The sequence below is a fragment of the Pyrgilauda ruficollis genome, unplaced genomic scaffold, assembly GCF_017590135.1.
Source record: "Pyrgilauda ruficollis isolate IOZ18807 unplaced genomic scaffold, ASM1759013v1 scaffold60, whole genome shotgun sequence".
NCBI lineage: Eukaryota > Metazoa > Chordata > Aves > Passeriformes > Passeridae > Pyrgilauda > Pyrgilauda ruficollis.
In genome coordinates, this window is record NW_024527711.1 from 4,859,471 (window position 1) to 4,872,605 (window position 13,135).

The 13,135-nt window shown below is 41.8% G+C and overlaps 1 protein-coding gene across 1 annotated transcript in view; it reads left to right on the plus strand.

The window, feature by feature from the left end:
* Nucleotides 1-13,135, plus strand: part of TENM4 (teneurin transmembrane protein 4) — a 589,520-nt gene that overhangs the window by 547,556 nt on the left and 28,829 nt on the right. The window contains exon 26 of the mRNA XM_041483687.1: nt 1,984-2,861. Coding sequence (XP_041339621.1) covers nt 1,984-2,861 — 878 coding nt within the window. The remainder of the gene's footprint in view (nt 1-1,983; nt 2,862-13,135) is intronic.

A 13,135-nucleotide genomic window follows, 5' to 3' on the forward strand; every position in this document is an offset into this window, starting at 1 on the left:
CTTGTAGTATGTTTCTCATTTTACAGACATAATTTTTTCTTCATGTGAATTTCAGGGTCAGTTACCACAAGACGGTTGTATAATCAGGCTTTAGAAATTATTTACTTCCAGGTTATGTAGCTCCTATGTAAACCAGTGTCATGTTCAAACACTTCTGAGATGAACATGTATCAGCTCAAGACTTTTTTTTTCCTTTCATAAAATGACAGGAACCATTTTTAGATTAACCTGTACTGGGATTGGCAGATTAACCACTCCTGTTCTAGAGAAACAAGAATATAAGCTTAATTTAAAAATAAAATCCAGCTTGGGAAGCAGCTTTTCATCATTTACAGCAGATAGAAGGGTCTTTTCTGCCAGCTCCCTGAGGCTCCCTGGGACATGAGGACATGAAATATTTAGCTGCCACTGTTGACAAGGAATGGTTTTTAAGAAATTGAAAATTCCCTTGTCAGTTCAGAATAAACTCAGCTCTTGATGCTAACTGAAGACTGCAGAGCTTAAAGACCACTGGAAGGGATGGAGACATGAATTATTAAAGAGAAAACCACAGGCTATAATGTTTTACTACAAGAAGGGTTAAAATAGGCCAGGAGCTGAGAAAAGGAAGATTTTGCAAGCAGAGAACCAGAGTAGACAGAGCTCAGCAAACTGCTTAGCAGTGAAAATGAGCCTCATGCACTCAGGCGTTAGAAGACACAATGGACTAAATACCTTACATCTGATCCTTTAAAATAAATGCTGAAAAGGCATATAGAAGCATCAAATAAAGCATGGCTGTAGCACAGATGTTGAACTACAGGCCTTAAAAATAGGAATTTTTTGTGTTCCTGAGTCTTACCTGGTCTCTCAGTTTTAAATAAAATCACAGTGAAAGACGATTTCCTGGATCTGATTCTGCTGGCATCCACTCCTCCTTCCAATAAGGTTACAAAATTTTCCTCTAATCCTAGTCATGTGAGACAAATGAGAAGAAGCAGCAACTGAGATGGATGGTGGGAAATGAAGGTTCAAAACAAAGAAACTATACTGGAACTGATAGGTTCCCATCAGCACAAGAATGATTTTTTTTTATATATATAAACTTGAAATAAAATAAAATAATCCAAAAAATGCACAACTTGGAGTTTTTTTACAAAAAAAAATTGTTCTGAATTCTGTTGGTAAACATTTTTTAGGTTTGGCAACTAAAAGAGAAGACTCACTTGAAAAGAGTGTATTGCAGAAGCAGAGCTAGAAATGAAGTCAATCTAGTGCTTACTCGCTTGTGGTGTTGCCAGTCACTGTTTTAGTGGATTATCAGTGTAGAACTGCAATATGTCACTCCTGAACCCATTTTTCCAATATGCTAAAACGAAATGTGAAAATCACCATGAAGGCACAAGTATTCTACTCCATGAACTGAAATTGCCTGAGATTCCTGTGAATTGTTATTCTGCATTTTTGCAGCATAAAGCAGAAAACCATAGGTTATAACAGATATTCACATGTGCTGGCACAGCTGCCAGTTTTGTGTCTATCCCTCCTTGTCATTTACCAAGAGGAGTTCAGCCACTTGTGTGAAAAATCCTTTAGTAAAAGAATCACTGTTCTGTGTGTCTGATTTCATAGCACTTCACACAGCAAAATTTACAGTCCCAGGTCTCTGCTATGAGGTCCAGCTTCCATCAGTTCAAAAAGCACAGGAGAGGGAAAATCGTGGAATGGTTTGGCTCTGTCCATCATCCTCTTCCCACCAGTGTTCCAGTGCAGAGTGTGGGTGTCCCCCTGTGACTGCTTCACGTGCCCAGGAGCTAAGCCCCCTTGCTCGCAGTAGGTTATATCCTCTATGGCCACCTATCAAATAATAATTAGTTGTGGAGTTTTTCAACCATTTCCCCTTAAATCCATGCTGATTCCATCCTCATTGTGATTGATTTGTAGCAATCATGCAGTAGAAAAAGGTCTTGCTATAAAAATTCCTTTGTGTTTTTTTCCATGAAGGTTCGCCTAGAATGGCCCACGGATCTGGCAGTGAATCCCATGGATAATTCGCTCTACGTCCTCGACAACAACGTTGTGCTGCAGATCTCTGAGAACCACCAGGTGCGCATCGTGGCAGGGAGGCCCATGCACTGCCAGGTGCCAGGCATGGATCACTTTCTCCTCAGCAAGGTGGCAATCCACGCCACGCTGGAGTCTGCCACCGCCCTGGCCGTGTCGCATACCGGGGTCCTGTACATCGCGGAGACCGACGAGAAGAAGATCAACCGCATCAGGCAGGTCACCACCAACGGGGAGATCTCCCTGGTGGCCGGCGCCCCGAGCAGCTGCGACTGCAAGAACGATGCCAACTGCGACTGCTTCTCGGGGGACGACGGCTACGCCAAGGACGCCAAGCTCAACGCGCCGTCCTCCCTCGCCGTGTGTGCAGATGGGGAGCTGTACGTCGCCGATCTGGGGAACATCCGAATCCGCTTCATTCGGAAAAACAAACCGTTCCTCAACACACAAAATCTGTATGAGTTATCCTCACCCATAGACCAGGAGCTCTACTTGTTTGACACCAGTGGGAAGCACCTTTATACTCAGAGCCTTACCACTGGAGATTATCTTTACAATTTTACTTATTCTGGAGACGGAGATATAACCCTGATCACTGACAATAATGGCAACTTAGTCAACATCCGAAGAGATTCCACAGGGATGCCCCTCTGGCTGGTGGTGCCTGATGGCCAGGTCTACTGGGTGACAATTGGTACCAACAGTGCACTCAAGAGTGTAACAACACAGGGACATGAAGTAGCCATGATGACTTACCACGGCAACTCTGGTCTCCTTGCCACTAAAAGCAATGAAAATGGTTGGACAACATTTTATGAGTAAGTATTTTATGAATATTGGCACTGCTGACTTCATTCTGTGTTCTCTGAACTGTGCAAGGTTGGTAGAATTTAATTCCCTGATCAGAATTATTGTCCAAATAAAATGGCCTGAACAGGGAGTGTTGGATTTCACACAAACACTAGATACTGGCAGTAGGTGCATTAGAGCTTGAATAAGCTCCCTCTTCCAAGTCAAGAGTCAGACAGAATTTCTGCTGAGTTTTTCTAAGTAATTTGGACACCTGGTTCTCCTTAACTGTAGTCAGGACTGGAGATTTAGGTTGTGTGTCAGAGAATTTTTCTTGGCTTTGAAAGCCTTGGAAGTATGAAAGATCCATCAGAGCCTCTTTTTTCACAGCTTTTCACTTACCTCCTATGCTGCAGTGTCTTTGTTGAGCCTGTTTGATGTAATATGACAATTAGCAATGACTAATGAGAGCTTGCTCTGGAAACAAGTCTGTAATTAATGGACTGCTCAATTCCTCCTGTTGCAATTTTCCTCACTAAGCTTTAAAAGTCGTCTTGGAACTGTTCAAGACTATCCCCAAAGAGTTTTTAAGCAGAGAGAAGACAGGATGCATTGAAAAACCCAGAGACGGCAGTATCTTGAACTTCTCTGTACTGCTGTTAGCAGTTCCCTGCTTATAAATATCACGAAGCGAACACATTTCTGATATAAAAAAGATAACAGTGTGAAGAGCACCTAGAAGGATTCATCCTGCAGTTCAGAGCCCTTTCCCCTCCCTCTTCCTTAGTTTAATTTTTATTTACAAGTGTAACCTGTTTGAAATGTTCCTTTAAATGCATCGTTTCCCACATGGTTTGAATGGTTACATAGCAGTGTTCAGCTGCCATAATAATAGACCCATTGTAAGAAACCAATTTGGATAGAATAGACAGTTCCCAAGATGACAAACAAAAAAGTTGCTAAGAAAAAAAGGGATTCAGGAAAGGAAAGCTGGCTAAATCCACATATCTGTGTGTTGATATGTGGTTGCTTTGGTTCTCTCCTTAAAATGTTCCAGGCCCAGTTTGAGATTTCTTTACTTAATACTCACTACTCCTGCTCTTGCCTTGAAAAGATTCATGTGATTAATCTTTTGAAATGTTGCTAGCATTTCATCAATGTTCTGCTTGCAATTACTGTAGCAATATTCCTCAGTGAATCCAAGTTAATACTCTCCATCTCTTACTTTGAATTTGCTTGAGGAAGGCCTTAGGGAGGAAAAAGAGGGTGATTTTCTCCACAGGAGTGAAAGCCAGCTATATTGTCAGGACCATTGTGCTAAATCAAGGAGGTTTTTTTTTTTTGCAAAAACCCCTATAGTTCCTGTGCTTGAAAACAGATGCAGCCACAGACAGTGAAGCAAACTAAACATTACAGCTAATAATGGTCAGATTTATACCTCAAACATAATTTTTTATTTTAAAGTGCAACTGAAAATATAAAGGAGATAAAATGAGACAGAAGCTCAAAACCAACTTGCTCTGTGGATATATTTATAACAGTGATCCATTATTTCTTGCTGTCCAACAAAATAGAGCATTTGTGAAAGTCATCATTCTGGTCCTTTTATGCACTTCAGAAGAGTCATAAGAAAGCTTTTTAGAGCTAAATGGAAGACAGTATTCTCTAGTGGCTGGACTATGAAAATCTTGACTAGAGCAAGTCAGCACTGTATGACAGCACAGCACCACTGAATATAGAATTGTGCCTTCAGAGATACCTCATCCAAACCTGTGATCACTTATCTCTGTTTAACTGTTCCTGACAGTTTCTGATGCAACTATATAAAACTACAGGGTAAAAGTCTATATCTGAATTAGTTACTTCAGCCTCCCCTTTACAGGCAGATGGAGAGAAACAGGCCCATTCAAGAGGAGTTTCTTATGACTTATGTCATAAGAAAGGTATTTCCTTTAAGATGAGAAGAGTTGTATTCTGAAAGTTTATCTCTGCAAAGGTAGTAGAGAATTATGAGTTCAGATACAGATGTTTATGTTGCAGATGTCTACAGTTTGGTAAAATGGATCCTGTCAGTCATCTGAGTTATTTATAAATATTGCTAGTGGTAACAGTGTATTTACCTGTATTATTATTATTGTTGTTAGAAAGCTTTTTTTATATGCTCAGCCTAAATCTTCCGTGCTTGAATCGGAGACTATTCTTTTTCATCCTATCCTATCCTATCCTATCCTATGCTGTCCTATCCTGTCCTGTCCTGTCCTGTCCACTAGGCACTTGGAAGGCAGATCAGTGATTTAGAGGGATTGATTCTGTCCAGGTTTTGCATATGTAACCAGGGAAAGAATATAAAATCAGACTGATAAAATTAGAATATGAAATAAGAGTCAAATATTTCAATTGCTTGGTAAAGTAGATTTAAACAAAATATGTTCTTGTACAGTCTGATGCCAGGATACACATGTAAGTGGGCTGAGCCTTGGCTCTCCGAGTTGTAGCAGGCCATCAAGTCTTCAGTGTGATCCTCGCATGATTCCATGGCAAATCTGTCTAACTTGTTTCTTGGATGGACAAACTAAATGAATACATTTACTCGTCACACTCTACTTGCAGTGGCTAGTAGGAAGCTGATTTTCCCTGTGCAGCATTGATGTGACTAATATTGTCAGGTCATAAAAATGCAGTTTATGAAGAACAGTGGAAATTGAAGGCTGGGCAGAAAAACTCTTCAAAAATTCATTCATGGGGAGAAGAAGAAAGATTTGATCTATTTATCTCAACATGAATGAGACTGGAAGTGTCCAGAGCACAACATGTCAGCCAAAGCTCTCACCTAGAGAGGGACTCTCAGTCTAACAGAGAAAGGCTTGAGAAGGGTATGGGGTTGGAAAGCAAAGCTAGAGAAATTCAAGTTAACAAGAAGGTGTGATTTTGTAAGGCTGATGATTTAACTGGTGGAGTGGCGAACCATGAAAGCAGTATATTCTCCATTTCTTGGTATCTTAGATCAGAACTCTGATGCCTTTCTTATAATACAATATCACCAGAGAGAGGATTTGCATGACTGAAACACAAGCTGCAGGGGTGAGTGCAGGCATGGCAGGATGAAATCTGAATTCCTTATTATCAAGGAAGCTGAAGAAGATGGTGTAAACCAAATTAAATCAACATCCACTACATTCACGTTACTGGTTTCTCTATCAGAACATCAGGAAATGTACATTGGGAAGGCTTAAGTAGTTTTGAGAATTCCTGTGAACATGAGTGGCTGGAAGGTGCTCTAAAAGAGTTTTCAGCCTTGACTGAGGGGAAGGTTGAAGTTCATGTTTCTATTTTGCTCATGGCCAAAGAGATAAATGCATCAAATCTGACTCTGAGGAAAAGTTACATGTTTCTCACAGCACACAATAGTTGTTTGTGGGCCAGGGCAAGCTGGACATGACTGCCTAAAAAGTTAAGAGTAAAGTAAATCCAGCTGTCAAGTTTACACTGCAGCAGTGGCACCATGTTCTTCTACCCATGAAGAACATCCTCAAAAAATTTACCTTTCACCTGACTGTCTACAAAGGACCGTAAATCAGAAACCCAGCATGACAGAGCAGTGGTGTTGTGAGAGTGGCATCACTGCGTGTTCATCATGGAATCACAGTATCATAGTATGGCTTGGGTTGGAAGGGACCTTCAAGAACATCTAGTTCCAGCCAACATAGCCAGCATCTCTGGTTCTCCTCCAGGTGCTGTTCTTACCAGGCCATTTCTTAGCCTTTACCATAAGGCTGCAAAGAGCTCTGACATGTGGGCACACTGGTGTGACTCTGCAAAGGAGGAAAGGAGGCAGGATGTACTGATGCAGTACTAGAGGTCTGTCTTCAGGGCACACCAGGGAATCCAGGTCCTCCAAGGCTTCATGCTGGACTGGTACATTGTCCCTTTCTTTCTGTGGGGAAAGAGGCCGGTGCTGGCTTCAGGCAGTGGCAGACTCACTCACAGCACTTACTGCTCTGCCTTTCACACATCCTACACCCAAGCCTGCTCTAACAATCCTGTTTTATCAGGTTTAGCTCTGAGTAAAACTCAGTGTATAATGGTGTGCAGTTTCCCTTTTTGTTTGAGAGTGAAACTTAGCTCCCCACAGTAATTAGCCTGTCTCCAAAGACTGGTCTGTGACTACTTTGAGAGTTTTAGCATTATATAGACCTTTCCTGCCCCTGCAGTGGGCTTGACATTTTCTGTCAGTTAATGCAATGCAGCTCAGCTTGTCCAGTAACTGGATTAAAGACTTTTCTTCCCATTGAACTGGTGACAGTAACAGTGATAATCAGCAGCAAAGGAAGTTGATCTGGAAACTCAGCCAGGGAAACGACTTCTTGTTCAACTCCTCCAGTAAAAGACAAAGGATGCTGTGTGACTACTTGATGCTTTGTTGCTGCTGCTTTTCAACTTGACCTGAAAAAATTGCTACCAGCCTTTACAAAGTTTCTTAGCAGTTGCTGTTTGTCTGCTTCAGAATCCAGAAATTCTTATTAATGGATTTGTTTAAATCAAGAATACGGCAATTATCTTGATTAGTTCACTGAGATGTTATCACTGTACATTAATTCAATTTTCCTCTGAGCCAAAGTCAAACCTTCTATGCATTATTTAGCCCAGATGAGGCTCTTTAACTTAGGTCCTTTGTGTGTCCAATTAGTTTTGAAGGTCGCCTCCTCCCATACAGACTCAAACATTTACGCATTGCTCCAGCCAAGCCCAGAAATTCAAAACCTTTTCACAGACTCCCCAAGAAGTGGCTCACAGCTGTCTGGAGGGCAAAGGCTCTCATGGAGCCGGATCTTCAGATGAGTGGCAAGGCGAGCTTTGACCCTCTAGCACTGGAGGCTGTTTTACAGAGAACCAAACTCTGCCAAACCTCACACACTGTAATGGATGGAAGGTAGGAGCCAGCTGGACTGAGCATGCAGGAGGACCTTGAATGGCTTCCCAGTGACCCCCAGGGCTCAGCAGAGGTCCCACCCCAGCACCAGCAGCTTTTAGTGCCAAAGGCAGTGCCCTCATCCATGTGACTGTGATTTATCAGGTCACACACAGAGTTTTACAGGATTTGATTTAGTGTAGTTCAGGTGAGGGTCTTCTTCTACTCCTGCAGCAGACTGGAGTATAAGAAACAGCTTTGGCTTTTTTCTTCCCTCCTCTTTTAGCAAGATTTCTTGGTTCCATTTGTTCCACAATTTCTAGATGATAAAATGATGAGATTGTCATTATTGTTCCTCTGACAAAGTTGCAGTGAAACTCCAGTAAGTGTCATGATAAAATAGCAATTCTCCAGTACCCTCACTAAGGCATGAGGTCACATTTTGAGCCACTGCTCTGCCCTGAAGTGAATATCTGATAGCAAAGTTTAGTTGAAAACCAAGGGAATTATGAGTATCATAAAGCTAGAAAGAGATCTTTCTCTTCTTTTTTGGGCAGTGAGAAAGTTCAGCAGACTGTGACCACAACCTGGTCTTTGGTCATTAGGGAGAGGACTTGCCTTCATGCATTTTTGAGTATTATCAGTTTGTCTGTTATAGATTTATTTTTAATGTTGTGTTTAATGTTATTTGAAAAATTGGGATGAGGCAAGTTTGTTAAGAGGCTCTGGGTGCGCGTTGGTGTAATCACATGCAAAATATAGTTTGCAAGGTCCATTTAGACACTTTGGCACTAAATGCAATATTATTATAGTGAGGTTTTTTCTGATCTATTTGACTTGTGTTTTAAAAGGCTGATGAAATGTGAAGAAGCTAAAATCAGGAAATGCAGAAACTCAGGCAAGAAATTGATTTCTGAATTGATGGTGCTTAGGATGCTCTTTAATTCCCAAGGTCCAGGTCTCTACACAATGGTAATGTGATAAATGAAAGCTCTGAATGTTTACAAGCCAACAATTAGACCTCATAAGCACCAAATACCATTTTAATTCTGTGCATTGAACCTTAGCTAAGTACGTTTCCAATTGGGAATGGATGGCAACGGATTCCTTTGCTGGCCTAATAATTGCCACTGTAATTGTAAGTGCTGAGGCTTTGCAGCAGGTTTGAATGGGAGGCAGCAGCTGTGTTAGCAGGTGATGGATTCATTGCTCCAAGTGGCTGCTGTGTGCACTCCCATGCTTCAGTATTTCCTTAATTCTGGGGCTTTCAGAGCATTTGGAGAACACAGAAGTTCTAGGCTGTGATGAAAACTGGCCCAGCCCTAAATCCTGATGCTGTGGAAACAGGCTAGGCAGCTTAGCTGCAAAATGAGGTGACTAGGAGAGATTTATGTTACTGCAAATACCAGGGCACACCTGCAGCTACATAAGAGCCAGTCATTTGGCCTTCCTCTCCAAGCTGAGGTGTGCCCTGTAAGGGCCTTTATAGGGCTGAAAGCAGAGGTGGAAGGAGCCGGCACATTTAATTTGTTAAGCATATTGTCTCTGGGATGTGCAAGTCTTCACATCCCTGGGAGACTGTGGATATGTGACAGGTATGTGTTGTGTGAGCTAAATCGGGGAAAAGGGAGAAAATGCTCCAGTTCTGAGTAAAAACAGAAAAAAGATCTGCTTGCCAAGAAGAAAACGCTGTGTGTGTTCATGCTAATGGGCTTCCCACACCTCCGTTTGCATTGCCACCACAGTCCTAAAAGGAGCTTTAGTCTGGACGTGAGCATTTTACACTTCATCTGTCACCAGTTAAAAATAATAATAAAAATGGAAACCATCTTATTGCTCTACCTTCTAGTTTTTCTTCTTTTGTAAGGCAGGACTTTCTTGCAGCTGCAAATCAGTAAGCTGTCCCCCCAAAGCCAGTCCCTGGCAGGTCCCTGTCTGGCTGCTGGGCAGAGAGGTGCAGCAGCTCCTGCACATGCAGAAAACACAGATGGTCCTAGTTCCTTCCGAAGGAGGTTAATGGGGTGACTAAGGATGTGCCAAAAGTCTAATGTACTTCTGCAGACATCTTAAACCAGTTCCAGCAGATCATTCCAGACTGTTCTGGCCCAAAAGGAGCCTTGCTTCTCAGGATCCAAAGTCCCAAATGGAAGTCTTTGCTCTTGATGAAGTACTGTGAGTTTTGTACACCTGTAAAAATGTAACCATGTAAATTAAGTGTATTGTACTTAGTCATTTTGACTTTACAAGAAAAATCTGTGCACAGAGGTCTAAGTGCCATCACACTCTTTCATTCTTTTTTTTCATGCCATTTTAACTTAATTTGCACATGGAAAGGTTACTGGCAGATTTCTCCAGTTGCATATTTGCAAATAATATTTATTTGCCCAGCAGAGGTGGAGAACCATTTGTGAGAGTGCTAGAAGCTTGAGGTCCAGAAATAGTGTAAAAATATTACTAAAAAGGCACTACAGAAATACTATGTAAAATAATATTTATTTTACACTGCATAATATTATATAAAAAGGCACTGCTTGCCTTTTAGTAAGAGCATCCTGCATTTAGACACGGGGAAATGCCTTTAAACTGAACAAGGGTAGGTTTTAGAGTAGATGATAGGAAGAAATTCTTTACTGTGAGGGTGGTGAGGCACTGGCAGAGGTTGCCCAGAGGGGATCTGGCTGCCCCATCTGTACATGTGTTCAAGGCCAGGTTGGATGGGGCTCAGAGCAATGGGATCTTGTGGAAGGTGTCCTGGCCCATGGTGAGGTGGGTGAAACAAGATGATCTGTAAGGTCCTTTTCACCCCAAACCAATTTGTGTTTCTGTGATTTGATGAATATAAAGAGTTGACTGTCTGCTGCTGCTGGGGGCCGTTAAACTGAGTTAAATAGACTTGCATGGAGCAAAGGTTTTGTGCACACTCTCAGCATTTTTCTGAGTGCCATTCAATTAGGATAAAAAGCTGTGACTCACAGAACATTGACTCAGCACTTATCACATGAACAAGCTCTCTGCCTGCATCCTGGCTTTTGAACTCCTTAATTCCCTAACCTGCAGATCTGCTTCCTTTTATACACCTGTTACACCAAACTCACCCATTGGACTTCGGTGCAACACATCTAGATTTGTGACATTATTTTTAGGAGGTGAATCACGCTTACTTTTAGGAGCAGCTCATTTTTAAAATCTAAATTAAGCAATAGAAATAAATCACTCATACCTACTAATCCAGCAAGTCAGAGATGCCGAATTCAGATTTATCTTACTGAAATTTTGTAACGTTTCCAAAGTTGATTCTGCCCTTACAGTTCAGACTGATTTTTATATATAGGACTACTGATGTTGTGGTAGAAGGAATTTGGGGTGTTACACAATGCACCTTCAGTGATAACAATGTTTTCTCTGCTCAGAGGAGAGACTAAATCATATCCCTTGTGTCTTGTCTCAGCAGATGGGATAAAGAGACTGCCTGTGATGTTTTCTGTTTAAGATTCACATGCTGGTTTAGGAGAAGATGTGCAGGTGATTGGAGACAGTGCAAGCAAAACACATTTGTCTCAGTGCAAACAGGGCAGCCACAAATCTGGAATAAATTGTTTGGTACTGGGAGCACTTTAGCTCTGACTCTTGTGTGGATGCAGCTCAGATCCAGGCTGTGTGCTGCTAGCTGCTTGGAAAAGCTTTAACTGATCTCTGCCAAACTCCTGCAGTGTAGTCCTGTTTTCATCCTTTTCTTGTTTGTTTTTTTTTTTTTTCTTCTTCTTTCTTTTCCATTTTACAAGTGGCTGATTGATTGCTAGGATATTTGAGAGAAAGGACAAGGCTTGGATAATCCATGACTGAGTGGCTGACTGTAGAGGGCAAATGCTTTCTCCTATCTTACTGCCTCCCCTTCTGCTCAGTGGGCAAGAAAAGCCTCATGTGATGATGTCTCCAAACCTGAGGGATACGGGGATTTGCAATGAGGTCACCGTTTAGTCACTATAACCTAAATAATTAAACTTGGGCAAAAATCATATTTTTAATCAGCCCTTCCTCACATTAAATCTCTGCCACCATATTCCAAAAGTAAAGTACCAGCACTGTGTTCAAATCTGAAAAAATGAGAGTGGAAGAGGAGACAAGTTTTTTTCTGTATAGTGCAGAGCCAGTCCAGTGACTGCTCAGGGGTCTCTCATCAGCTGCCGTTCAAGAGTACTTTGTGTTTGCTTTGCCCTGCCTTGCCCTACCCTGCCCTGCCCTGCCCTCCCCCCATACCCCCCCTTCCACTCCACTCCCCTCTTCTCCTGGGTTTTTGGTTGGTTTCTGGCTTTTGTTATTAGATGGGGTGTATTTTCTTATTCCCCAGCTCAGAGTAGTCCCAAAAAAAGCATCAAGAGTTCTTCAACCATCTGCTCCCTCCAAGGTCTGATCATCTGTATCCAGATCCCCTCTAAGACATTTCTCTAACTCATTCTTAAAAGAGTTGGACAGTGGGGTTTCCAGTGCTCCATCTGTTCCTCTGCTTGGAGGAACCATAGGCCTTGAAAATGTTCTACAGCTTCTAACCTGAATTTTCATTGTTTCCATTTACTTTCTGTCACATCCTCAGTAGCCATGATAAGCAATTTATTATAATCCTCTTCAGAACACCCATTGTTAGGGTGGCATCTTCCCACTTTTTTGTTTCCCCTTTTCTGAAAGAAGTCTTTTATTTTGGCTTTGCCTCTTACATCAGGTTTTCTAAGCTTGTTATCCTTAATGTATCATTTACATTATTTTGTCATTCTGAGGAATGGTGCCCTTTACTGGACACTGCATTCTTTCAAAGGCTCACCAATAGGTAGCACAGGAGAACAAAACCTTTTTGCTTGCCCACCATTTACTTTTCATCCCCAAGTGATACATTTTCATAATATGATCTACTTAGTTTCATATAAATCATTCTTAAAAGAGTTGTGGGCAGAACTTGAAAAAAGTCAAATATTTATCCCTGATTGATTTTCTGGAATTTTTCTGTTTCTCCCTAACTATTTAAATACCCCTTCCCTGAAGGTCCCTCTCCTCAGAAGGCCCAACAGCCCTCCCGCGATCAGCCAGTAGAGCTCCCTATTGCTCTCCATTTCTACTACAATAACCTCACTTCAAAAGTCCCTTGCTAGTCTTTTGGGTCTGTGAACCTTCTTGTAATGCCACAGATGGGAGGCATAATGATGTGTTTGCTCTCTTAAGTCAGGAGGGCTCTAGACACAAGTGTCTGTTTCTCTTTTTACCAAAAAATAACTCCCCCAGCTTGTTAACTGCTGTGGGGCCTGCGTGTATGAAGCTTATTTTACCTGGGCCCTGGCACACAGGTGTCCACATCACAGAAACCTTCCCAGATGGTGCTTATGTTGATTCCTCATTGGAAAGCCC